This window comes from Theileria annulata, chromosome 1, assembly GCF_000003225.4.
Source record: "Theileria annulata chromosome 1, complete sequence, *** SEQUENCING IN PROGRESS ***".
In the NCBI taxonomy this organism is placed as follows: Eukaryota; Apicomplexa; class Aconoidasida; order Piroplasmida; family Theileriidae; genus Theileria; species Theileria annulata.
The window spans coordinates 1,908,939-1,935,304 of NC_011129.2; the positions used below are offsets into that span (position 1 = coordinate 1,908,939).

The following is a 26,366-nucleotide window of genomic DNA, read 5'->3' on the forward strand; positions in this document are numbered from 1 at the left end:
TATAACCAAAGATGGATTTGAATTCACCAAAAAATTCAACAGAATCTCACTCAGCAGATTCTGAAAATGAAAAGGCATTGGTTGTGGATACCGGAGCATACTGTCGTTCCACTTATCTGGATAAATCAGGCTGTAAAATATACGTGACTAGCGGAATAAAGTCGGAGATTGAGAAATATAGGCAAAAGAACCCGTTAGAATCTTCAATTAGAACTGTATACACTCCAATTGTTCGTGAACCATCTCCAGAAGATGTTTCCTTTGTGAGGAAATTTGCAAGTTTAACAGGAGATTTGCCATTTTTATCTAATAATGATATCGGATGCATAGCCCTTACAAGGAGATTGCAGATAGAGACAGGAGATTTGTCCCCGTTGAGAGAAGCTCCAATGACTCTTAAAATCGACAAACAGTCAAATAATTCCAAGAATAAATCTAAAAAGGAACTGAATCACATTGGCTTTGACTGCTGGATAGGGACACATAACGTTAATAGTTACAACATTCAAGTCAAGAAGTCCATCGCAAAAAGCGTCTCCTGTATGACTACAGACTTTGCCATGCAAAATGTGCTCATTCAAATGGGTCTAAACGTTGTTACTCTGGATGGTTTTGTAGCTAAATCCATTAGAAGATGGGGGCAAATGTGCAGGTAACTTCAATATCACTATTTTACATTATAAATATTGTTATAACTCAATGTTTTAGGTCATGTTATGAAGTGTATCCTAATACGTCTAGACAGTTTTGTTCAAAATGCGGTAACGCAACAGTTGAAAGAGTCCCAATAACAGTAGACTCAGAGACATCAGAAATCATAGCAAGGGACACGAGGAAGTGGATTAATACCAGAGGAACTATATATACACAACCTAAGCCCACAACAGGGAGAATAGATAAGCCGTACATTACTGCAGAAGACCAACTTTTAATGCCCGCATTTAAGAATTACATGAGAAACGTCAATCGCAAAAATAAAGATGATCCATTATCACACTTTTATGCCGTAATTACTATATACCAATATACAGAAAATTAATTAAATTATAAACTAAAATTATATAAAATTATATAAAATGTGTTAATGTGTTTATAGGAAGATACTAAGGAAAATAATATATCGTCATCAAATCAATTTACAACCTTCACTAATGTTACTATTGGATTGGGAAAGGGGAATCCAAACTCAAATCGCTGGGTTCAAAGACATAAACGCAGTTTAAAATCTAAATAATCTTTTCAACTATATATCAAACGTTTTAAATGTAAATTGGTTCAGAATTAATTTTATACCAACGAATGTGTATGGTGACGTTACACATTTTATAAATTTATAAAAAATGAATAATTTATGATTAAATGGGAATTTTTTTACAATTTGTAAAATTTTTATATTTTAGCGTATTTTTTTCAAACCTTCCTCCACTTTTAAAATGTGGACTTTCAAAGCCTACAAACACCATCATGCTGGAACTAGGCTCCCTTCCAGGTATTTATATACTTAGTGTGTATTTGTCCATGTGCTATATAATATCTTCCTTTATAATTGAGGTTTATAATGATGTTTTAAAGACATGAACCAAATGCTCCCAAACGAGGAATCTCCAAACTTATCTGATTATTCCGAGCCGCTAGTTGCAAAGAAGACGACTTTGGAAAACTTTCCAAACCCATTCATGAACCCTATTGAGTGTAACAGGGTTAATGTGCAAGAGTCATACGTCTGTGACCCAGGTGTGTAGCCCAAACCAAACAATGTTTCAGACAAACTATTAAATAACTCGGAAGCCGACCGTTTGGACGGTAATTTTCAAAAAAATCATTGTTTCAGAACTGTTGAGCCTAGAAAGACTTAATTCGATCCATCATTGTGAGGGTTTTGGTGATGTTCCCTACAAGTATGTTATAATATATAAATAGTGTTAAACTGATACTCATAATGGTCGAGATTAAATTATGAAAATTAATAGGATAGGAGTGGCCCTGATAAATCGTATTCCTAGAGAAGATTTAAATACTTTGGCAGATGAGTTATTGGATCGCTGGAAGTTAAGTCACCAGAAGTGTGAGGACGGAATCATTATTGTATACACGAAGCAAGAACCTGATGTTGTTATTAAATGGAATAAAGGTACTTTTTATCTACTCAATTTATTATTAACAATAATAACTTTAATGTTATTAGGTGTTGAGCCTTATTTAAGTACAAGAGTCGTGTCATCAATTTATCCAATGTGTCAAAATCTGTTACAAAATGAAAAATTATCTATCGCAGTTGAGAAATGTATTAAATCCTATATAATTTCTAATTCATTTCAGGTACATCGTTCGTTACAAAGGTAAATTATTAAGTTTTAAGCCTAATTAGAGAGTCACTGGAGAAATTCTGCCACCAAAGGAAACTCCTCAAATGTAATTTACACAAATATTTAACACAATCTTTAGCTATATACTATACTACATATATACTATTATATGTGTAGTAAAAGTAATGGCATGAATTTTGTAGGTTAGTGACTTTGGTAATAGCGAGTGTGGTCGGATTAGGGTTTTTGGCAATCGTAGTATCAGGTATTTGGATGCTAATTTCATGATTAACATTAGCCCTTTCCGGATTGTAACTTTTTTCCCCGACTGCCGTGTTATTATTGGAGATGTAATCTTTTACACATTGCACTATTTATTAATATAAAATGTAGATTTACAGATATATGGTTGTATATTATGAAAATAATTTTAAAAATTGTGTTTTCTTGCATATTTGTATTTTTTAAGACATTATCAAACGGTTTGGGAGTGGAATCTCCACTTTTCGGTAAAAGGCTAAATTTTACCCTTAATTCAAGAAATTTTGACAGTAAACTCAGTGAAAACAAAAGCTATTTCTGTGACAATAACAGATTCTTTTCAAAATTTGTAAATTTTGGTGAAAGCGAATATGCTGGAATTCCGGAACCTGGAACACTAACTAAAATATTTAAGGAAGATAAAATAACAATAACAAACAAACAAAGTGATATTGATGTAAACTATTTAATGTTGTTCAGAGCTGGAAAATGCTACAAACAAGAGCTCAAGTTAGTTAATAATTAAGAAATCAGACTTCGTCTTACACATTTTCACCATAAAAGACAAAATAATTTGTAATTTTAGGGTAGAGGATTTCATGCTTGACATATTCATAGAAGACGAAAAAAACATGAAAAGAATCAATTTTGAACAATTTGGGGGAAACAAGCCCACGGACATAATATCCCTTAGGGACGATTTATTGTATTTAAAGTCAGACTTCCATAAGAACAGGTCACCTTTAAAACCGCCCGAACACTACCATTTGGGAGAAATATTCATATGTCCAGGTTTAACGATTTTTCACACAAATTCTAAAATAATTGTTTTAAAAACATAATTTTAAGAATTAAAAAAATTTTTAGGATTCATTAAAGGTGTAATTGAGTCTGAAAACAGTTTAGACTCTAAAATAGTCAACAAGTCTTGCCAAAATTTAAACTTGGGCGAAAGGTGAATTTCAAAATTTTTATGACTAAAATATTAAATTTAATAAGTGATTAGGGGAGGAGTAGCAGCCAGGATGAAGGGAATTTCTGATATTAACATAAGAATGTGCTTTATTATGGCACATGGCATATTACACTTATTAGGGTAAATAGTGTAATTTGAGACCATAATTGCCTATAGGTACGACCATGAAAAGGCAGAGTGGTTTAGAGAAATGGCTGAAATGGAAGACGCTCTTTTAGATGAATTTATTAAAATTTTGCCTATTGACAACATAGGAGTTGATTCATAAAATTTATTAAAGTGATAATTTTTAACAAATCATATGAAATTGTGAAAGGCAAAAGGCCCACTAAAAATTTTAAGAGGTCTAGAGATAAGAAAAGATCACGTTAAAAAATAAGCCAAATGTGTTTCACAAAAGTATAAAGGACTTCATTTTAAGATTGTTACAGAAAATTAGGAAATATTTTATAGAAACTTAAATGATTCAGAGAGATGGAATTTTAAAACTTGATTTTCTGAATAATTATCGAGTGTTTTTTTATAGGGGTATTCGTGTCATGAAAGATAGTTTACACAAGTTAATATTTTTATCCATTTCCATTCATATTAATGTAACAACTCTATTATTTACATATTTCCTAATATATTTCACCTTTGTACAATTTGTCCTAATAATTTTCCTCAACTTTTCCAACTTTTCGGTATTTTAATTGTAATCTACAATGATTTACCAAGTTTCCTAAAAATCTACCTAAAATATTAAAAAGAATGCCAAATAGCGATTCTGACTATGAGCCCTCAATGGATAAAGAAGAAATGAATGAACCTGATACCAAAGTGACGACGAACACCTCATTTCCATTCTTCAGCCTCTCAACGTTGCCTAAAATGAACATCGCAGAACAAGATTTTAGCTATGATCCAGATGAAGCTAAAAAAACTATGAATCTTCGACCCTCAGGACCAGTAAGCTTGTTCGGCTCCCAAGCCGGAGTGATGAACGGGTTTTTTTCGGCCACTCAAGGAAGTCATCTACAAACACCAGGCAACTTTCAGACAAATAAGATAAATAAACCAGCGGGTGTGGGCAAGAGCCGAGTGTGTGACGGCGGATCTAATAATGTGTCGGAGGTCGGCAGTGCGATAGAAGATGGAACGATGGAGATGTTCAGATACGACCCGCAGTCGATCCAAGGAAGTAAGAAAGAATCTTTGACTGATTCTAAGTTGATTCAGCCCCATCGTATGCTCCCGATGTTCCCCTTTGTCCCATCTATATCGGAAGAGGGTTTAGGTAAGGATTTTTCAAGGGGGAAGGAGCACGGCAGAGACTATACCAAACGCGATTTGAAGCACTTAAAACACTCTTTGAGCAGAAAATCCTCAGAGTTTCATGAAACTTTCAAGGGTGTAACAGCCTCAGTCGAAATCCGTGAAATGTGCCAAGTCAAAATCTGGAAGAAGATGATTGAAAAAAACAGATCCCTTTTCAAACTCCCTGATAATCTCAAACCTCAAACTTCGGAACAACCTCCACAACAACCGCCTAAAGTAGACCCCGCCCATACAGAACAGAAATCAGAACCTGAACAGATAGATAATAAATTAGAATCCGATAAAATCGACTCTGATAAGAAGGCAAAAAAATCCATTAAAGATATGGAAATGGCATGGGCAATTAATCGATTTTACACACTCTCAGGTACTACACACCACTATTACTATATTATTCTATATATAACATATTAAATTAGTTTATACGTAAATAATGTTAAGTATATGAAATAAAATGAGGAATCATGATGATATAGATGAAATAGTGGTTGATTTGGATTTGTTCGAAGAAGAAGACGACCTGGATAGTGAAATGCACGCGCTGAGAAGGTCGCTGCGGAAACTGTCAAACCTAAAGATTAAGGTTTACCCTTACCAACTAATGAATTATCCCTCAAAAATATCAAATAATACCAATAAAAGTATTTTTTACATTTAAATATTTTTTCAGACCTTTTCTGGTTAATGGACGATGATTTATCAGATCAACAAGATGAATCAGATGGATTGGAAATAGATGAACCTGATCAACTAGAAGCTAATGTACAAAAACAACAAGATTTGGAACAAGAAAAACAAATGGAGAAGGTAGAAGAATCTGAATTAAATGAAATGGAACCAGAAGAATTAAAACAACCAGAACAAACAGATGAGAAGGAAGATGTGATTGATGAATTGGAATTGGAGCTGGAGTTGGAAAACGAGTTGGATGATATAGAGAATGAATTAGAGAGAGAATTGTCAAAGGAAACGGTGTCAGTAACGGAGTCAACGGAGCCAATTTTGGAGAAAAGAAGTGAAGTATTTGAACGATTCGGAGAGTTGGAAGAGTTCAACCTCCCCAAAAAAGAAAATTTCAATCTCTACGATTATAATTATAGGTGGAATAAGTTCAGAAGTGAACTTAACCATAAACTGACACTCTCAGATTTCCTGGAATTTGAAAACCATATCAAGAGTTTCTATGGAATTACAAGCAGAACTAATGATACAGATGGACAATCGGTAGGAAAATCAGAAAAGAAATCTGAAGATGAGGTAAACATAGGATTACTATTAAAGTTATATAAAGTCAGTAAGACAAACCTGAAGTTATTGTTGCATTACAAACATCCTGAAATTTCAACAATAGTAAACAGCGTAATTTATGACCTAAACTCATCAAAAATTGTGTATAGCAGTGTTTCTGAGGATGTAGATAGCAAGGACGATTTGTTACTAAATGTACCATATAAAGAAGATCACGGTGAATCCATAAACGATAGGACCACTGAAAAGGGTGATAAGGACGAAACTGTGATATTGTCAGGTAAAGAAAGTGATGTTAGAAGACAATGGAGAAAACGTTTGCAAACAATGAGCAAAGAAACACGTCTAGCATTAGTAAACATGGGAAAGAGTTTAAAGTATATTGAGAACGCGTTTATGAATATCGAGTCTTCCAGAGCGTACGATTCTATGGTTGAGTACTGTGAAGTTAACACCTTCTTCAAGAACTGCGACTATGTAAATATTCTAAACCACTCATTTGACTCTCATTATCTATCGCAGGGCCCTCATGAAACAGGGAAAGATGATGAAATACTCAATAAGCGAGAGTTAATACACACAAGAGTAGCAAGAAATCTAGTTAACATCCTGCCATTGGTTGGAAATAAGGCAAAGATACACTTTTCAAGGTTCCATAAACTCGACTTCAGAACATCGGTACTCAGTAGCATTTGTGGAAGTAAGAAGAAAAAAGAAGAAGACCAAAAGTGGAGTATAAAATGGCAAGTTTATCCAGTGGTGAAATCAATAATAAATATGAATTATAAAGATGATGACATAGTTGATGGGCTTCAAAATCACTGTAGTAATTATTTCGTGAACTCAGCAGACCTGAGTCTGAACGATGATACCAAGATTGTGTTGCTGGAATACGTAGAACAGTACCCACTACTGCTGAATAATATCGGAATGACATCTAGGATTGATACTTACATAAATTCTAGCGGTGGAAATGGTAGGGATAACGGAGAACAAAATAATAAAGAAAATGTGCTGGGAAATGTAGTATACAATAATGAATATGAATTGTTTGGAGTAAACCATCAGTTAAAACCCAACGAGATACAATCAATTGTAGATAACACACTTTTCAAAGCCCCAATATTCTACCCACTCAATTCCAATGGTACTATATATACACAATATAGTTAGATAATAAATAAACAATTTCATAGTATAATATAACTTTAATTAACAGAAAAATATATAATTAATGTGTAGAAGGAATGGAAAGGAAGAAAAAAACTTTATTTTGTCCTGAAAATACACAATTCGATCGTGAAAAGACACAACCGGAAACAGAAAAAATAAAGGTGACATCGAACAGAGTATTGAATAATAATAATGATATCTTGAACTTGGGAATACCAATGTATGACTTTATAATGACACGATCCTCAATTAATTCACAGTCAAACCAGCCAAATGAAACAAATTCTGGTGCAGATGAGTTGTTGTACATAAGGGAGTTGGATAATAGCCTATTGTGCACAGTGGGACAATGTGAGCCTAAAATCACAATAAATAGCCCGAAGAGTAAGAACTATCTGGAGGATAACAAGTTATTGCTGAAGGCGTGGGTGCTAAAGACAGCAATGATTAACCCGTTGACTGATATGAAAAGGCTACGTAAAGTTGCTAGGAAGAAGTTTTACCCAGTGATTCCAGAAAAAGAAATTACAGCAGTACTTAAACAGGTAGAAAGTACTTCAATTTTCAGTATGCGTCCACAAGCACTTGAGAAGATGATCCAAGCAACAATAAAACCAGAAGTTGTGTGTTCGTTAGAGAGCACACGATCCCAGAAATTCAGAGTCAAATCGAGAGGAATCAGCCGTTTGATGAGCCACGAAGGAATTTCAGTGGTCTGCTCAATCCTACAACAGCAGGAAAACCACTTCAAAAGTTCCATTTCACAAGCACTAGAAAAGCTCAAAAGCCTTAAGAAAACATACTACACAAGATTAGTCACGCTGAACATTGATCAGAACATCGTTACAAATAAACTACAAAAATTCAATATTCCACTCAATCAATACACCCTCTACGGTCTTTCACAATCATCCAGCGATAATGATAATTTAAACACATTTAATTCCAAAAATGATAATGAAGAAAGTAAGGAAACTCCGAGTGGAATAAGCGCAAGAGTAGGATATATAGAAAAGATATTGAAGTTGACAAGCTGGAATATAGCAAATGATGTAAGAATGGTATTGAAAGGGAATGGCCAGTTTTCATTATACGGTTTAGGAGACCCATCAAATTCAGGTTTGGCAATAAATTTACTAAAGCGCCAGATCTATACGAACATTAACACAAACATGGGAAGTAACATATACAACATCAGCATTGTTGGAAACAACTACGAAGACTTGCGCAAACTCTCGATGGAGGAACTCTCAAAGCGTCTACTGATGTACGGAGTCAGTGAAGCCGTAATTAAAACGCTCCCACGCTGGGACCAAGTGGCACTCGTACGACAATACCGAGATGGTTTCGGAGTAGTCAAAAATTTTGACGACTCCAATAAGTTCAGAATCCCACCCAGCGAATATCAGTCCCAACTCAGACAAATCATACTTAAACAAAAGTCTGTACTCGCACATTCACGCTTAGATTACACGGAAGATGAATATGAAGCTGATGAAAAGGTAGTTAGAATTGATTCTACGGATTTAATTAATGTTAACAAGGTCAATGATATAGGAGCTGACTCATTTGTAAGTGTTGGTAATGACTCGGTGGAGAAAGTGGACGATATAGAGAAGGAAAGAGAAGAGTTAAGACTATTGAAGGAATCAATTAATATGAAGAAGAATATCGATTTGGTGATAGATGATAGTAATTTGATACCTGTTTTGGGCCTAATGTGGTTACGCCAGAGTAGGAAAACACCCTCAGAGCCCTTTGGGAGTGAAAGAGCAGTATTTGTATACGGCCAAGAGAATATAGAAAAGGTGTTACGTTGGAGAAAGCGTTGCGCAGAGAAGAAGACACACATTCCAAACGAGACTATCTTTGTGAGCAACGTTAACAATAACTTTGGAAAACGCATTTGCCGCAATTGCGGACAGTCAGGACATATCGCATCAAACCCCAAATGCCCGCTATACTCTGGAGATAAACTCAAACACGACCCACTTTCAAGACAAACACGGAAGGAGCCGGAAGTCGACACCAGTGACGATGATTTATTAACAAAACCAATCGCAATCATGAAGGATACCGAGTCACTGTTCCATACTTTCAACACTACTTATGACTCAGATATAGAATTCCCACTAGAACCTTCAGAATCTAAGCGGAAGCGTTCATCGGACACATTTGACCCTCTTCACAGACTTAAATACCATCAATCGAGTGATTTCAAGACCATTGGTACTAGTGGAGTTGATATTGCTAGCACTATTAACGGCGGAGTTAATGGGCTTAATAATATTAACGGAGTTGATATAGATGATCACGGTATAATAAGCACACCAGACATTAAGATAATAAATAAAATAATAACAAGTATAGAGAAAGAGAATAGATATAAGCCATTTATGAACAGAATATCGGAAACCATCGCCCCAAATTATTATAAAGTGATTCAGAAACCAGTTTGGCTTTCACTTATCAAACTCAGAGTCAAAAACAAGTATTACACAACAATTTCAAGCCTCATGACTGACATTCTTCTCCTTGAAATAAACTGCAAGCTTTACAACTCAGAGCATTCACAAAACGCATGGTTAAGGCACATGTCACAGATACTTGTTGACGACCTCAGTTCCAGAATCTCATCTCACATTCAAAACAAGCAACATGCCAAACTTATTCAACACATACACTCAAACCATATTAATTCCTATCGCAACTCCCTTAATACTCTCAATGGCATTGCTGTAAACACCCAGAATACTGTTAATACTGAGGAAACTAGTTTTAACACTCAGCAGACTAGCTTTAGTAGTCAGATTACCGTTAACACTGATGACAGTAGTTACAATACTCAGCAAACTAATTACAATACACAAGGTACAGATTTAAATACACAACCAACTAATTACAACACTCAACAAACTGATTTAAATACACAAGATGTGAATTCCGTTTCTGATGCCTGAGGTGTAGATGAAAATGTAAAATAATATGAGGAGATTCCAATTTGGAGTGTAAATAACTTTAAATGTTTTGATCTTCACAAAATACATTTTATATATTTATAATGATTAGTTTAAAGCATATTTTAATATTTTTATCAAGTTGGTGGTTTCTAGAAAAAATCATCACACTTGACGTAAAGCTATGCTCTTGTATGTATGAAGAGTACCCAGACCATGATTTGGTAAATTTTAAGCTTAAATTTTTAAAAATAACTAATCATTTCTTAGGACATGACTCCACCGGATTCTCTGGACCGAGAGGAGGACTTCCACGACGATATCCCCTACTACAACGAGTGGAACGAGAAAATGGCCGACTTCCACCCAAAATCGCTACTTTCAGTTTTAATCTCGCCCAAATCGAGCGAAGTGTTTTATGAAACGGTTGTTAAGCAGCCGACAACAATCAAGGGCATGTTCTTCACGACTTCCAAAGATGATTATTTAAGTGTTCAAGTTGTAGTTAGATCTCCAATCAGTAAGTTTTTTTCCAAATTTAATTAAAATTTAGACCAAGTTTTGTATACTAATGATTCCCCTGAAGGTTTGTTTTCAGTGGATGCGAACATGGTTGGAGACTATCAAATATCGCTCACAAACACCCACTGGATGACTCCAGTGGCAGTGACCTTCGCTACCGGCACAGACGATCACTCGATTTTGAAGACTGAACATGTGGAAAACACCTTTAATAGGATTAAAAAACTAGAAGAGCACATTGATAACATTTACTCTCAGTTTAGGTACTTTTGGACTCACAATAACAGGCAAATGAACGCCACCAAAAAGGCCCAGGGCCGTTTACTGCTCTACGCTCTTCTTCAATTCACTGTAATTCTCGTCTGTTCACTCATAAGCATTTGGTACGTGAAGAAGACCGTCTCCAATAAAAGGATTCTATAGCCGAACTCAATGTGCAGAACACACTACGTAAACATTGATGTAATTATAATATACTGAACTTGATGTACACAATTTAAATAATATGCATGGGATAACAATTTTAGAAATGCTAACCACCAAGTAATATATTTATTAATTTATATATATATTTAATTAATTAATTATCTATATTTACAAAAATACAATTAGTGTGTGGTATTAGATTATTTGAGGTTATGGCTGAACTGCATGAGATTGTAGATGTGGTTGTACTTTTGGTTACAGAGGACGTATTTGGCGTTCCTGAGCTTCCTCTGGGGGATTTTATACTCAGTGTAGGGGTTTATCTTCTTCATGTTTACTATTCCGCAGAGCTTGCAGAAGCTGACCTGGGGTCTGAACTCGACGTAGTGTTTAAGCTTGTGTACAATCTGGTCGAAGCACATGAAACGGTCGACTTCGAACCCGGGTAGAACGTAAATACATTTGACTCCAGTGTAGAAATCTGTACTGTATAGTGATGGGCTGATGTACTGTTCATGTTTGACGACTTTGAGCACGTGGAGTTTGCTGACAATATCGCAGGGGTTGAAAAGCACCAAGGCGCCTCGCTTGATCAGGATTGAAGGTGAGTTTACACTATTGCTATTGAATTGTGCACGTGAGGCTGATTGTAGCTGCGATTGCAACTGTGGTTCTGCTTTTTTCATGTCATCTAGTCTCAATTGTCTGTACACAAAGCCATGGAAAATGGAGCGGGAATCTCTTCTACTTACAAACTCCTTGGACCACCAAAAGTCCCATTCTATACATATTTTGATCACCTTCACTATGCACAAACTATCCTGCAACACTACGATATACCAACCACTATCATTCCACAAACAGCTTTCAAATCCTCCTCCTCTTTGGCTTCCGGTTGTATAATCTGACCCCTCATCTTCAATTGGTGTTGGGGGGTCTATTGAGACTGGAATTGTATACAAATTATAGTGTGCCTTTTCGAATATCTCGTTTGGGATTATTTTAAATTGCTGGAACATATGATACGTTAACAATTTTATGTTACGTAGCAAATCTTCACTTTTCAGCTGTATTCTCAACATGGTCGAGACTCTCTGTACAAACTCCTCAATTATCTTCATCACGTCCTTATCCTCCTCATTATCCTTTTTAGGATCTAAATTGTCCAGACTATGTTGTTTAAAATTAGCTTTTGGGTTCGGTTTGGCAGTGTTGTTGTCGGATGAAACTGCTGTATCCGTGGAGATATCGGTGGAAACTACGTCAATAGTATTCAGGGAGTCGTTTGATAAAGAGTAGCCGAAGGCGTACTTGTTGTTGAGATACAAAGGGTTGAATTCCTCCTTTGAGTGTGGGTCTTGTTTTGTGGAATCCCATAGGTACGATAAATCATATCCAAACGAGTGGCATATATTTGAAGTCAAATCTTCCAAGTCTGACCTACTAATTTTATTACACTTTTGATCATTATTATTATTATTATTGGCACTGTTTGTATCAATATTGCTAGAAGTATTATTATTGTGATTTGCTGGGTTATTATGAGGATTGGTGAGTAATCTGAGAAATGAGAGTAGTGTTACAAGAATTTCAAGGCGTTTAGAATACAAATTCATGTATTCTTTAGCTCTGTTGAGCTCATAGAAGTATACTAGCCATGTACCGTAGGGCACGTTCGGTTCCATTTCTATGAGTCTGATGACGTTTATACAGAAGGTTGACATTCCTCCGTAATCGCTTCCGTTCTTGATGTGCGCGAATCTGTTAACGATGTCCATCAAACTCAGTCCCTTTGACAAATTGTAGAAACACTTTTCCAATGAACACAAGATTCCGTATTCTCCTCTTCCGCCCTGTAAACGGTTCCACAACTGACCTATTGAACAGCCTTTCATATTATATTCCGACATGTACATTTCTCTGTATGTTTCATTGAAATTAAACTCTTCGTACACCTCCTCTGACTCTTCTGATCCTTCATACATACTCTCGTTTTCATCGTTATTACTAGCTGTGTCATGGATTTCGCTGGTAAAATTGTGCTGATTATCGCTACTAACTGTGTCATGAATGTCATTGTTGGTAGGGTTTGTCTGTGAGACTTGCGTAATTGAAGAATTTGGTGAGTACGTGAATGGCGTTTCAACCAATGACGTTGAATTTGTCAATGTCATTGTACCGTTATTATTCTCCATGCTGTCAACTGTTTTACTGTTATCCATCACTTGTTTAGTAATGAGTGCATCATCTAGTGGTTCTGATGAAACGAGTGTGTCAGAGGCGTTAAATGGGAATGGATATGAATACTCTAAATTACTGGTGGCTGTGTTTAGATTAGTGGCGTCAAGTGAGTTGCTAAAAAGTGACATCCAGAGGATTGATGGGAATCCTCCTTCCTTCATAGTCGGAATTCCACGCACTATTAGCCAGTGCTTGATTATTCGCATCAAGGGTCTCACCATTGGGTGTTCGTCGATATAACTCTTAAAGAGCTCAGTGTGTAGCAGAGGGTAGAGCGTGTTTACTGAAATGTCGCATAATAAACCGTTTTTGGTCTCAATTATTATGATTGGAACCTTGGCTGATTCTACCAGTTTTATGTTGGAGTCTGCTAGGACCCAGATCGGGCACTTATTTCTCTCCTTGAGCACGTGTTGCATGTTTGTCAACTCGCTATAGACCTTTTGGAGTATGATTCTCGGGTCTCCTCCGAACGAATTACTCAAAAGCACGATGTCAAGGTCTGAATAGGCTGCTGCAGAGGTTCCTTCGGAGTAGTCAATGTCGATGTCATATGCTGTGGAACCTGTCAAATGTACTATTGTATCCTCACCCAAGCAATACTGTAAAAATCTTTTAACGCTATCAAATAATTGATTTTTCTCATTTGTGCAGTGTTCTCCCGGTGATATATTATTTATTATACCAAACATTGTCTCTTCACTTGACATCAGGATTGAGCTCATTATATCACCTATACTTGTGATGTCATCTACCATCTCATTAGATTCTTCATCGATTGTATCATTTAACTTATCATTATACACTGTATCTGAATCATTTGATTTATAAACCTTATCCGCTTCGTTTAATTTATATTTATCCCTACCATTTAATTTATGGTCGGCTTCTGCTTCACTTTTATCAATGCTATGTGTCAGTTGGTTGATGGAATTGTGGTAAAAGACGTAGTTGATCCAGTTATCGAAGAGTTTGAAATCTAGGTTTGTATACATCACAAAAGGCTTATCACAGTTTATGCAGTGTATTCCTTCGAGGAAGTCTGTACACTCGAGCCCATTATCTAGGTTACAGTATGTCAAATCAGTTTCATCACTCATCAAGGGTGAATCTTCTGATCCATCACTGCTTCTTACTACTTCTCTTACATCGCTCCGATTAGTTTTTACATTTTTAGACTTGTTTACTGATTCATCGTTTGAATCATTACTATTTGATTGCGTGTGGCAGTGCGTATGGCTATGTGTATTTGAATGTGTATCTGGTTGGTCTAGAAAGCAATTGTACGGTATATAATATGGAACATTGCATCTGCATTTACAGTAGTCATAAGGTCCTGGACTACGTAAAATCTGTTCCTTATGACTAGACATATTCTCACTTGAGGTCGGCTGAACTTCTCCTATTTATTTCCAATTTTCTGGAACTACTTTCATTGTCAAGTTTCCCTAGTTGATATTTCTTCTCTAAAATGTAAACAAAATTCGCTACTAGAATGAGGATTCATTAATTACTTCAAATATTTTATTATTATCCAAATATGCGATCACACAAAAACAACATGGATTTCTGGTCTTATATGATCTTTATTTGGTCTTTACTTTATGTTTTGCTATATTGATTTGTGAAATTTATCAAATCAATTGTATATAATTGAACTAAAGAATTCGGTGTAAATATAACACGGATGGGAAGAAAAGTAACCCAAAATGCTTTAAAATAACCAATATTAAATGAAAGTATTATATCAAGATACTAATTATGAAATAAAACAATTATAACAGTACAATCAATTTTGAAAATATGCTAAAATCTGAAATTACGATAAATTGAAAAAAAATCAAAAAAAACGTTTGGCTATTGAATAGTAAAACCAAAAATACCTTGAAATAGTGGTATTGACTTGAAAAATACGGTTAAAATATAAAAATACTATAGAATTTTTTCCTGGTTCATATACGGCTTAGTAAATTAATTCACCATACTCCCTAGATGCTCTGGAATAATCAGAACAAAGTCAATTGGAATTAAATTCTTGAACGGTGGTCTTGTCAAAGCTTTAATGAATAAAAAACAGAGTCGCGTATGAGCTAAAGATGGTATCCTGCGAAGAAATGGACCCGATCATGAAAAATGGTGGTAAAATGGGCGACTTTGAGTGGCTTTGTACATCAAAATTATAGTGTGAAAGTGGAGAGAACCGTAGCCAAAAATAACTTTCTGATTCAACTTCTTAAGATTAATTGGGTCCCAGGGCGGGAATGCCTATATATCGTGCAAAATGCATGGATAGTGAATAGTACAAATATTATTATTCTTTTCTGACCTATAAACACCTTTAGTTTTTCTATAATTTTTTAATTAATTGTTCCTGTTTTTTGCCCAGAAATCTCATATTTAATTCATCTCCATTTTTCACTCCCCCTAACATTACTTCTAAAATTTCACTTTCACTTAATTTCTCCAGAATTTCAATTAAACACTCTTTTTATCACTTTAAATTTTATTTATTCTCAAGTTACCCAGATCATTTGGATTATATATCATTGCATATGATTATATTGTTTAGACTCAATGTTATTTTTATTTTCAAATTTTTTGAGTAATTTTTCAATTTAATTCAGTTGTATTTTAGAAACAATTATTTATTCCTTTTCAAATATTCTGGATTCTTGAATCCAACTATTTACTCTCGGTTATATATGCTTCCACAATACAACAACGGTCTTTTTTAATTATAATTTACTGACTTATTCTCGAGATTTTATTATCACTAGTTAATTCCAGAATCTCTTGATATTTTTACACTATCTTGTTATTTATGGTATTTTCTAAATTTCTAACAGGTTTTATTTATCAATATTACTTTGGAATTTGATTTAATAAATATTGATATAATTTACAAATTTAGGCTATTATACATAAAATTTTATTATAAAGTTTATCTATATATTGAAAGTACATTTTACACTCTTCAAATATTATTCATGTTTCAGATCCAAAACAACTAATTGTTTAGTTAAATATAAATATTTATCTGAGTTTATATATATTTAAACGTGTCTGTATCTGAATGGATCAGTTTGAAATAAAAATAGGCCGTAAATAGATGTGCATGTGATAAGCGAAAATGTGTAAATTTGTGTTTTAGTTAGTAAAAAAATCGCTAGAGACGCCGTAGTTAGTTGATAATTTTTTCTTCTGAATTTTCAATTTAGTGATCAGATTTAAAAGAAGTAGGCATTTTTGAGGGTACAGTCGGAGTGAGATCTAGGTTGCGTCTTAGGAGACGCAGATCGAAAAATTACGTGCTTAAAATTATTTTTTAACTATTAACAAAAATATCTTAACAAAATATTAAATAGATTTAAAAATCAATAAAAGTTCTTTTTAGTATTGATTTTCACATTCAGTTTTAAAAACCACAAGATTCTACACAAAAAAGGAATCAGACCAGATAAATAATTTCTAACTCAAACAAACAAAATGAGAGAAATTATTGCAATTCACGTAGGACAAGCCGGTGTACAACTTGGAAGCTCCGTTTGGTAATTTTTAAATACTCTTTTACACAACTATTTATTTACGGAATTACATATAAATATATTCATTTATATGCTAATTATATACTATATTTTATATATTATATGTATAGTAGTATGTAATCAGTATATAAATGAATAAATGAAATGATAAAAATTTTTGTAGGGAGTTATTTTGTGCTGAGCACGGAGTGAGGCCCGACGGTAGCACCGAGATCGTTGACAAAAACAACAAGGGTGAAGAAAGTAATGCTTTCCACACATTCTTTTCAGAATCCCAATCCGGCAGACAGGTAATTAGGCATATTTAAGATTAACTATAGTATTTTAACATTATATATATTGATTTAAAAAATGTGTATAGGTTCCCAGATGTGTGTTTGTGGACTTGGAACCAAGTGTTATAGACTCAGTTGAGAAAAGCAGATTCGGAGGTTTGTACCACCCTGAGCAATTGATTTCCGGAAAGGAAGATGCAGCGAACAACTTCGCAAGGGGTCATTACACAGTAGGACGTGACATCTACTCCCCAGTTATGGACAGGATCAGGAGACTCACCGACAACTGTGACAGTATTCAGGGCTTTTTGTTCTTCTCCGCAGTTGGTGGAGGTACTGGTTCAGGTACTGGTAGTTTGTTGTTGGAGAACATTGGCGCAGAGTTCGAAAGGAAGACCAAACTTTCCTTCTGCATCTGGCCATCACCTCAAGTCTCCACTGCAGTTGTAGAGCCTTACAACTCAGTGTTGACTACCCATTCTCTTCTCGAGCACTCTGATGTCGCTGTAGTACTTGACAACGAGGCCATCTATGGAATCTGTAAGAACAACCTTGAAATCGGGCGTCCTAACCATGAAAACTTGAACAAGATCATTGCCCAAGTAATTTCCTCACTCACGACCTCTTTGAGGTTTGACGGTGCACTCAATGTTGACATGGGAGAGTTCCAAACTAACCTTGTTCCCTATCCCAGAATTCACTTTATGCTGTCATCTTATTCACCGATAATAAGTAAGAGGAAGGCCAAGCATGAACAAATGTCTGTTTCCGAAATCACCTTTTCTGCTTTCGACCCCAAATCCATGATGGCTGAGTGTGATCCAAGAACTGGATACTACATGTCATGTTGTCTTATGTACAGGTATCTCTTTTCTCTATTATTATTATTATTGGCCTTTAGGCCTATTATATTATATACCTAAATATTTATTACTCCATTATCGTAACACTATTATTATACTATTCTAATTTAAATTTGTTTAATATTATGGTATTAATTTTGAATAGGGGTGATGTCGTACCAAAGGATGTGAATAATGCAATAGCGGCTGTGAAGAACAAGAAGACTGTGAGATTCGTTGACTGGTCTCCCACTGGATTTAAATTTGGAATTAACTATCAGCCCCCGTGTGTTGTTCCGGGCGATGACATTTCCAGGCCCTCGAGGGCAGTGTGCATGATCAGTAACTCGACTTCAATTGCCGAGGTTTTCACCAGGATGGACAAGAAGTTTGACTTAATGTACGCCAAGCGTGCTTTCGTTCACTGGTACATTAGCGAGGGTATGGAGGAGTGTGAGTTCCAGGAGGCCAGGGAAGACGTGGCTGCGCTTGAAAAGGACTACGAGAGCGCCGGCACCCAGTAACTCGTTTTACCACAAATATTTCAATTTTTCAACGTACATCTTTTTCACTTTTATTCAACATAATACACCCATAAGTTATACATATGAAAAATAATTGTATTATGAGTGGTTAAAAATAGTTATGTCGTTTTAAGTATTTTTGATGCAATTTTTCAATTGTTTTGAAGCCTAGGTATCCCATAGAAAGTGGCCAGATTACCCACCAGAACGTCTGAGAAAGCTTAGCCCACACTCTACACATTTTTTACTCCATGTTAATATTAAATACTTGGTGTTATTTAATTGTCTAGCTGTACTAATGATATATTAATTGCATTAAAACAGGTATATTTGGGAAATTACCTTGCAGGCCCTTGGTGTATGAGTGGATATACAAATTTAAGTTGAAAAGGCGAGATTGAATGCTGAAAGTAACCCCCGAGAATAGTCCTCCTGTTTTTCCAGAGCATTTCATGTTCGGGCGGAAACGGGTAACTTCCCAGTGGTTTTTGTGTATACTTTGGCGTCATTCTCTTCGAAATCTTGGAAGAGAGGTCGGCGCTGTCCCTTCCCATCACTGAGAAGAACCTCCGACTCTGATATTTCAACACCGACATTTATTTCATCAATACTATAATTTTTATTAAATATAAAATTGAATTATAAACTCAATATGTTAATTATTGAATAAATTATAAAATAAATTTGAAAACGATGTTTACAACATAGTGCCCGCTCAAATAACCTGTTTACACATCTTCCAAAAAAATGCCTTGAACTTGTAGTAATATATTCACTCAACCAACTTAAATACAATATTAACAACAGCAAATGTGAAGAATATTAAAATTAGTTAAAATTTCGATTCCAGAATATTTTTTCTAAATTTTAGCACATTATTAGAATCCATTTCCAAAATTCGTCATATGTAATATCGATTCTTATGTGAGTACTTGTCAAACCAGAACATGAACTTGACTCCGGAGTATGTCAGGATGGCAGTGAGAAGGTAAATCCATCCTGTTGCAAAAAATCTGGCTCTGGCTCTAAATTAACCTATTAGCTCCCGGAATTATATAAATATATTATTTATTTATTTATTTAAATCCAATGAATGAAACTTACATTAGTAATTTCTGCAGAAATGTTGGATTATAGTAGACGTATTTAATTGTTTGTTTCCTTCTTTCATCTTTTTCCCTTTTGGCACTTGAATCAGAGTCTTCAAACCTTTTTTGGTACTCATCTGTAACTTTAGAAATAATTTCTACGTCCTTCAAGGATTTAACTCCCCTGACCTGAACTCCTCCCAAAAGCGAGCTTCTACTCTTATATACACTATTCAAGCACCTCAGGTATACATTACTCATTTAATAATAAAATGCTATCAATATATAATGTATTATTTATGTTGTGATGATTGTATAATATATTGATTTGTATGGTGATGAAGTGGTGTGTTAGTGTGAAATTATTGAGGCGTGTTGGATTCAAATTTTCTGGGTCCAAACGCGAATTCGTTACAAACTACTAATGACTCTTTCACACATGTGTATACCTATACAATATTCCATTACTCATCAGTCAATTAATTGAATAGTTAGATTAACAATTAATTAAATAGTTAGATTAACAATTAAATGAATAGTAAATAGGGGTTTACCGATTGATTAAGTGAGTAATCACTGTTATTTGAGATATTTTCGACATTTTGTTGTACTTGTTTGATTTGGTCTTTGATTTCTGAGTAATCGAATTTGGTTGTTTCTGGTTGTTCTAGTTCGTCGCAATAGAAGACGTGGTATGGCAAAAGAGATGACAAAATCTCCGGCAAAAAGTACCTTTTCTTCCCGTTAACCTCTGTACTTGAATATTGTATGTCTATCTTAGGCTGTTCTCCGATAACATTTCTACAATCCTCAACCAAACAATTTCTTATCCTATTTCATTATATAATATTATAATTATAGAATAAATAATGTTTGATACCTTTTACGTTTATTGGATAATGAGTGTTGAAACGATTCCATGAGTGAACAAGCGGACGAGATTGAGTTGGTTTTGATATTATTCATGTAATCGTTGTCGGCGTGAATTTCCTCGATGACGTGAAGTTTGTTGATTGGTTCATTTCTTAGGGGTGGAACTGGCTTGTGGATTGGTGGTATGAATCTGGGCGGGCCCTGGATTGCGTTTGGGCCAATTTTCTTAAAGTTCCTGTTAACGTTCGGATAGTTATTAACGTTAGAGTAATTGTTAACGGTAGGAAAGTTGTTGACATTTGGGTAATTGTTAACGTTGGAAATGTAATTACCAATTCCATGCTGTTGACTATACTGTGACATTAAGTTATACTGGGTGAGTTGTTGCAATCCTCTGTTCCTATACTTTGCGTACTCTGGACTATTAATCTTACTATTTATCATAAAGTAATTGTTATACCCAGAATCCTTACCACCCATCTCACCCTGTTTTACCATATCTCCTCTATTGATCTCAACCCTATTCATATTCATTCTATTCATGTCAACCCTGTTCATATCTCCAACCCTATTGTTCATGTCAACCCTGTTCATATCTCCAATCCTATTATTCATTTCCATTCTGTTAATAACATCTGCTCTGTTACTCATTTCGGCTGGATTATACTGTGAAAATTGGACCGCTGGAGTAGGTTCAATATTCTTGGATGCTTGTGGTTGATACATGGTTTTGGTGTTGGAATACTTTTGGTATACATTCTGTTCAACTCGTGGGACACTTTGATCGAGTATTGAGGTTGTCTGGGTAGTGTTTTCTGTTTTCTGAACCTTTTCCAATCCTCTTGCGGATCCTCTGCCTCTGTTTGGGGTTCGTTGCCTTGACTGAGTCTTCTTATTAGCGTCCATTGACAGCATTGCAGTTGCTGCCTCTTTAAACGAGAGTGAGGCGTTGAAGAAGTTTTTGTTTGCCAAATTCTCGTAGTTTCTCGAAAAGTGAATCTCAGGCCTGGTGACGTCAGACCCTGCCCTCCCAGGCACCCTGCCACTATAGTACATGTAATTCTGGTAGTAATTTGCATCTGAATCATTCTTATACCCAGACATATTCCTTTGGTTATAATAATTCATAAATCCCATGCTATTAACCGAATTTACTGGATTAACCTGGTTCATATTATTAACAGGGTTAACATTGTTTACTGAGTTATTTGGGTTGACCGAGTTCATTGGGTATGTGTTATATCTCATTGGAATTGAATCGTGTTTGTATTGAACAGAAACTGGGTCTGTTGGTATTTGGCGTGTGGAATATGAGATATTTGGTGCATCAATTACTTGACTTTGATACGGCAAATTCACAGTATCAACTGGATGTGTACTTTGTCCGTAATTAGGCACATTAGACTGCATACTATGTGGATTTGATTGTATACTGTGAACATTTGATTGCATACTGTGAGGGTTTGTGTGTATATTATGAGGATTTTGTGGTAAATAGTTATGAGAATTCGATAGTCCATAATTATGTGAATTTGGTGGCGCATAATGTGAATTAGATTGTCCATATCCATGGGAATTTGATGGTACATATGTGTTATAATTGTTATCGTATGGCAAATATTTCATTGGCTCAGAATTGGGGTAAGATTCTGGCCGATAATTGGGATCGGTGTACTGTGGCTGTGAGTATCCCGTCCATTCAGAAGACTGGTAGTAGTGTTCAGTCTTACGAAAGGGGTTAGGATTACCGTCACCCATGACTTAAGCTAATTGGTTACTCCAAATATATTCATTATTATAACTTAAAATACTTTTTTAGAAAATTGTAAACAAAAATTATAAAAAAATTTTAAATGGATAAAATTTTAATAGGAGCATATGTTACAAATAGGATAAACCAGGAAATCGGCACAATGATAATTCAATAGAATTTCATTGGACTAATTAAAATTTTTGATATTTTTAAAATTAATTTACAACTCTAAACTTAATATTATTGCGTTATTGAGATAAAATGGAATAATAAAATTTTGGAAAAGAAAAATAAAACACATTAAATGAAATGTGAGAATATTTTTAACCTTATAGGGAATATAAAAAACAAGTGAAATTTAAATTTAATCTCAAATATCCTTAATTTATGAAAAATTACGTGTAATTTAAACGTGAGTGAGAAGGAGAATATATTAATACATTAACCAATAAAAATTGCATAGAATTAAAATGTATATGAAATACACTGTTAAAAAAGGAAGAATTTAAAACACTTGTGAATAAAAATACAAATAACACTGTGTTTATCATACAGACTGTGTCCCCATCATTTGGTTTTCGGGTGTAACATACCTTTATTTCCAATTATTTATTTGAATTCGTTCTGCAGTTCAATAAATTTTTTTGGTTTATGGCTTCGTTATCTTACCTATTTTACTTGACTTCTTTGTTTTTTCTAGGAATACTTCAGCCTTCTCACAGTCGTCTTAGCTACAATTTTTTCTACGATTTTTGGAGCAAATATTCATTCACTTTACCTTTCAAGATGACTGAAAAAACACCTAAGGATTGGGTCGACGGTCTCGTCAGAAAACACAAAGTCGTAGTCTTTTCAAAATCGTATGTATTCCACACATTAAAAATTTTCAGATACTGCCCATACTGCACTAGGGCTAAAGATGCTCTAAAGAAACTCAACCTTGAAGATTTGGTATTTCTCTGACTAACTCATTTTCATTTACTAATTTATATTTATATAAGTGTTAATTAAATTAATAATCATTTAGCACGTTGAAGAGTTGGATTCTAACAGTAAAATGGATGAAGTTCAAGACTACTTGAATAAACTCACAGGTAAAAACATTAATACTATTTATAAATTAAATTTATAATTATAATTAGGTGCCAGAAGTGTTCCTCGCGTTTTTGTTAACGGACAGTTTTACGGAGATTCCACAAAAACCGTAAGAATTTTAATACGTTTTAATATTTTTTCCAGGTTTCTGATGTTGAAAGCGGGAAGTTTATGGAATATTACAAGAAATCCGATTTATAGTTCTAAACGCACACTTTAACAGAATTTTTATATAACTTCTCATATATTTTTAATCGTTTTTAATTTTTTAAAAATGATTTTTGTTTTTGGAAATAAAATTCAAGAATTAATCAGCCGATTGAGAGGTTTCTGAAATTTTTAACAACACCATTTATGCTAACATCTCTTTACACTTTACATGCTAATCATTAAAATTATCTTAATTAATATTTGTTAGATATTGTATATACAATTTTTTGTATTAAATAAATGTAGTGGACTAATGAATGTAGCAAACTCGTAGTAAAATGTTCAATTTTTGTAGGAACCTGAATCCGTCACCAAAACTAATCAAATATTCCATAAATCACCGAAGTGGATTTATCCAGAGGAAATTTAACTCCAGCATAGCATTTTCAAATTTTTTTCAATATTCCAAATTCTCAGGAAATAATTCTCTGGTTAAGAGAGTGCCATTTTTAAACTGTTTTAAGAGATTTGATCACACGAAAACAGATGAGGGAGTTACAGGGTTTCCCTATTTGCCAAATAGAATTGAGGAGTTGACCCATGAACAAACGCTGGAAGGCGAAAATATAGTGTTAAATCCAGTTGTTAGTCCATGTGCTCCCTACTTCACTGACTCCTATTCCAGTATAATTAAACTGTACTGTGATTCCACAGACCCAAACTACTCTCAGCCCTGGCAAATGAGAAAACAAATCAAAAGCATAGGGTATTTAACACAATCTAACACATGTTTTCAGTTCCGCATTTGTTATAAAGGATAAATTAATTCTTACTAACGCACATTGTGTTTCCTGGCAAAATAGATGTTTGGTTAAAAAACACGGGTATGATAGATAGCATAATTAAGTGGATTTTATGTCATTATATAAAATATATATGCTGGTTAATTAATGTGGTTTAGATCAACTATGAAATATCCAGCTCGTCTGATTGAGATAGGACATGAATGCGATTTGGCCGTTTTGACAGTTGATGATGACTCTTTTTGGGAAGGAATCGAGCCGTTTGAGTTTGGTGATGTGCCCAATTTACATGATAACGTCACTGTTGTCGGTTATCCCACTGGAGGTGACAACCTGTGTATAACTTCAGGAGTAGTCAGCCGTGTTGATGTTACTACATATTGTCACTCAAATTTCAGGTTCAACTTACACAGTTATTAAAACCCGTAACTGAAGTAACAATGAATTAGACTACTGTGTGTACAAATAGATGCTGCAATAAATTCAGGTAACTCGGGAGGTCCAGCAATCAAAGATGGAAAGGTTATTGGTGTGGCATTTCAGGCTTATGATGAAGCCCAAAACATAGGCTACATCATCCCAACCTGTATTATAAGCCAGTTCCTGAAACAAATTGAGCTTTTCAAAAAGTATACTGGCTTTGTAACAATCGGAATTACATACCAACTATTAACCAATCCTTATCTTAAATCATATTTATCACTCAACAACTTACCACAAAGTATTATTTTATACAGATATTAATCAAATCTATAATATTTTAACCCAAATTCTAATGTATAGATGTGAATCCAAGTGGAATTTTGGTATGCCAATATGACAAATCATTAAATGGAATAATACAAACAAATGATGTCATTTTGCAAATAAATGGACATGATGTTGCTGATGACGGAACTGTACATTTCAGGTTTTAATATATCTTAGATATTTTTCAACTGTGTGTAAAATTATGGTTAGAGGAGTTGAAAGAGTACATTTGGCGTATTCATTGAAGGATAAATTCTGCGGAGACGAATGTGAGTTGTTAATCCTGAGAGATAATAATCTTAAGAAAATTAAAGTAAGACCCCTAACTAAAAAATAATTCCATAGATAAGGCTTGGGAAACCTAATTACCTGGTCCCTGAACATCAGTGGGATATTATGCCCAGATATTACATTTATGGTGGACTTGTATTCATACCATTATCAATGGAATATCTTAAGGTACTGTACTAAATTATTATTAAATGATATGGCGGTTAATTTGAGTGTAGGATGAGTTTGGCAAAAAGTTTTATGAAAGAGCTCCAAATGCACTTTTAAAGCCATTGTCGGACATATTTGCAAAGGAGAAGGGTGAAGAGGTGGTTGTTTTGAGCCAGATTTTAGCCTCAGATCTCACAATAGGTTATGACTTCAAGAACATAAGACTGGTTTCAGTGAACGACGTCAAGGTGCTGAACCTGAAACACTTGGAACAAATGCTCATGGAAGTTACAAAGGACTCCAAATACGTCAAGTTCCAGTTCGAACAGGACATTCTAGTAGTTCTTGAAACCTCAAAAGTCCCGGAATTTGAGCACCAAATTCTAGAGCAGCACGCCATTTCTTCACATAAATCAAGAATAATTTAACAACATTTTACATGATATACTATATTATGTGGTTACTGATGTGTTTTTGTTAGTTTAAAAGTCTTTCTAAGATCAATGGAGTTTAAAATTGAGAAGAACTCAGATTCCAAACTCCTAAGTCTGTGGTTGGATTCACTATAATTAGGTTCAGTAGCTGATCCGTCCTTGAAATTATCGGTTGTGCTGGATTTAGATGAGAATCCTGGTCCTAGCTTTAAACAGGGACACATTTTAATCAAATGGAAACTTTTCATACAAATGTGTATTGAAATATGAGGAATCAGGTACGCTGAATTTTGTAGTGTATTCCATTTAAAATTTAGCTCAAGTATTTTTAATTTTTATTATTTTAACCATGTTTTTTGTTGTTTA

General features: G+C 34.6%; 11 protein-coding genes across 11 annotated transcripts, besides 4 other annotated features; 7 read left to right on the plus strand and 4 right to left on the minus strand.

The window, feature by feature from the left end:
• Window positions 1–11: 11 nt before the first annotated feature.
• Window positions 12–1,234, plus strand: TA21215 (uncharacterized protein; the record flags this gene model as incomplete). The annotated part of the gene is made up of 3 exons (XM_949309.1): window positions 12–652; window positions 709–1,006; window positions 1,097–1,234. 3 exons carry the CDS (start codon window positions 12–14, stop codon window positions 1,232–1,234), a joined length of 1,077 nt encoding a protein of 358 aa, XP_954402.1.
• A 125-nt stretch (window positions 1,235–1,359) lies between these two features.
• TA21220 (uncharacterized protein) lies at window positions 1,360–3,811 on the plus strand (the record flags this gene model as incomplete). The annotated part of the gene is made up of 13 exons (XM_949310.1): window positions 1,360–1,489; window positions 1,573–1,734; window positions 1,765–1,803; window positions 1,832–1,898; window positions 1,971–2,131; window positions 2,186–2,339; window positions 2,360–2,371; window positions 2,530–2,641; window positions 2,776–3,077; window positions 3,154–3,359; window positions 3,447–3,467; window positions 3,567–3,663; window positions 3,700–3,811. The coding sequence occupies 13 exons, from the start codon at window positions 1,360–1,362 to the stop codon at window positions 3,809–3,811; spliced, it is 1,575 nt and encodes a 524-aa protein (XP_954403.1).
• Window positions 3,812–4,293: 482 nt separating this feature from the next.
• On the plus strand, window positions 4,294–10,241 carry TA21225 (Bromodomain protein, putative; the record flags this gene model as incomplete). The annotated part of the gene is made up of 4 exons (XM_949311.1): window positions 4,294–5,227; window positions 5,337–5,501; window positions 5,531–7,255; window positions 7,351–10,241. 4 exons carry the CDS (start codon window positions 4,294–4,296, stop codon window positions 10,239–10,241), a joined length of 5,715 nt encoding a protein of 1,904 aa, XP_954404.1.
• A 101-nt stretch (window positions 10,242–10,342) lies between these two features.
• Window positions 10,343–10,408: a sequence feature (Signal peptide predicted for TA21230 by SignalP 2.0 HMM (Signal peptide probability 0.765, signal anchor probability 0.000) with cleavage site probability 0.573 between residues 22 and 23).
• On the plus strand, window positions 10,343–11,183 carry TA21230 (P24 family protein, putative; the record flags this gene model as incomplete). The annotated part of the gene is made up of 3 exons (XM_949312.1): window positions 10,343–10,462; window positions 10,509–10,758; window positions 10,792–11,183. 3 exons carry the CDS (start codon window positions 10,343–10,345, stop codon window positions 11,181–11,183), a joined length of 762 nt encoding a protein of 253 aa, XP_954405.1.
• Window positions 11,082–11,150: a sequence feature (1 probable transmembrane helix predicted for TA21230 by TMHMM2.0 at aa 221-243).
• A 203-nt stretch (window positions 11,184–11,386) lies between the features above and the next one.
• On the minus strand, window positions 11,387–14,800 carry TA21235 (uncharacterized protein; the record flags this gene model as incomplete). The annotated part of the gene is made up of 1 exon (XM_949313.1): window positions 11,387–14,800. The coding sequence occupies one exon, from the start codon at window positions 14,798–14,800 to the stop codon at window positions 11,387–11,389; it is 3,414 nt and encodes a 1,137-aa protein (XP_954406.1).
• A 2,113-nt stretch (window positions 14,801–16,913) lies between these two features.
• Window positions 16,914–18,613, plus strand: TA21240 (tubulin alpha chain, putative; the record flags this gene model as incomplete). The annotated part of the gene is made up of 4 exons (XM_949314.1): window positions 16,914–16,975; window positions 17,136–17,262; window positions 17,334–18,109; window positions 18,256–18,613. 4 exons carry the CDS (start codon window positions 16,914–16,916, stop codon window positions 18,611–18,613), a joined length of 1,323 nt encoding a protein of 440 aa, XP_954407.1.
• Window positions 18,614–18,722: 109 nt separating this feature from the next.
• Window positions 18,723–19,209, minus strand: TA21245 (uncharacterized protein; the record flags this gene model as incomplete). Its single annotated transcript, XM_949315.1, has 2 exons — window positions 18,723–18,846; window positions 18,956–19,209. 2 exons carry the CDS (start codon window positions 19,207–19,209, stop codon window positions 18,723–18,725), a joined length of 378 nt encoding a protein of 125 aa, XP_954408.1.
• Window positions 19,210–19,514: 305 nt separating this feature from the next.
• Window positions 19,515–19,962, minus strand: TA21250 (uncharacterized protein; the record flags this gene model as incomplete). The annotated part of the gene is made up of 2 exons (XM_949316.1): window positions 19,515–19,638; window positions 19,718–19,962. The coding sequence occupies 2 exons, from the start codon at window positions 19,960–19,962 to the stop codon at window positions 19,515–19,517; spliced, it is 369 nt and encodes a 122-aa protein (XP_954409.1).
• Window positions 19,551–19,619: a sequence feature (1 probable transmembrane helix predicted for TA21250 by TMHMM2.0 at aa 89-111).
• A 266-nt stretch (window positions 19,963–20,228) lies between the features above and the next one.
• Window positions 20,229–22,332, minus strand: TA21255 (uncharacterized protein; the record flags this gene model as incomplete). The annotated part of the gene is made up of 2 exons (XM_949317.1): window positions 20,229–20,532; window positions 20,582–22,332. 2 exons carry the CDS (start codon window positions 22,330–22,332, stop codon window positions 20,229–20,231), a joined length of 2,055 nt encoding a protein of 684 aa, XP_954410.1.
• A 646-nt stretch (window positions 22,333–22,978) lies between these two features.
• Window positions 22,979–23,050: a sequence feature (Signal peptide predicted for TA21260 by SignalP 2.0 HMM (Signal peptide probability 0.952, signal anchor probability 0.040) with cleavage site probability 0.652 between residues 24 and 25).
• TA21260 (glutaredoxin, putative) lies at window positions 22,979–23,623 on the plus strand (the record flags this gene model as incomplete). Its single annotated transcript, XM_949318.1, has 5 exons — window positions 22,979–23,187; window positions 23,218–23,278; window positions 23,355–23,421; window positions 23,470–23,531; window positions 23,567–23,623. The coding sequence occupies 5 exons, from the start codon at window positions 22,979–22,981 to the stop codon at window positions 23,621–23,623; spliced, it is 456 nt and encodes a 151-aa protein (XP_954411.1).
• A 262-nt stretch (window positions 23,624–23,885) lies between these two features.
• On the plus strand, window positions 23,886–25,994 carry TA21265 (serine protease (zymogen-like), putative; the record flags this gene model as incomplete). Its single annotated transcript, XM_949319.1, has 9 exons — window positions 23,886–23,902; window positions 23,928–24,338; window positions 24,370–24,456; window positions 24,534–24,773; window positions 24,825–25,096; window positions 25,159–25,285; window positions 25,336–25,438; window positions 25,471–25,584; window positions 25,635–25,994. The coding sequence occupies 9 exons, from the start codon at window positions 23,886–23,888 to the stop codon at window positions 25,992–25,994; spliced, it is 1,731 nt and encodes a 576-aa protein (XP_954412.1).
• Window positions 25,995–26,366: the final 372 nt, after the last annotated feature.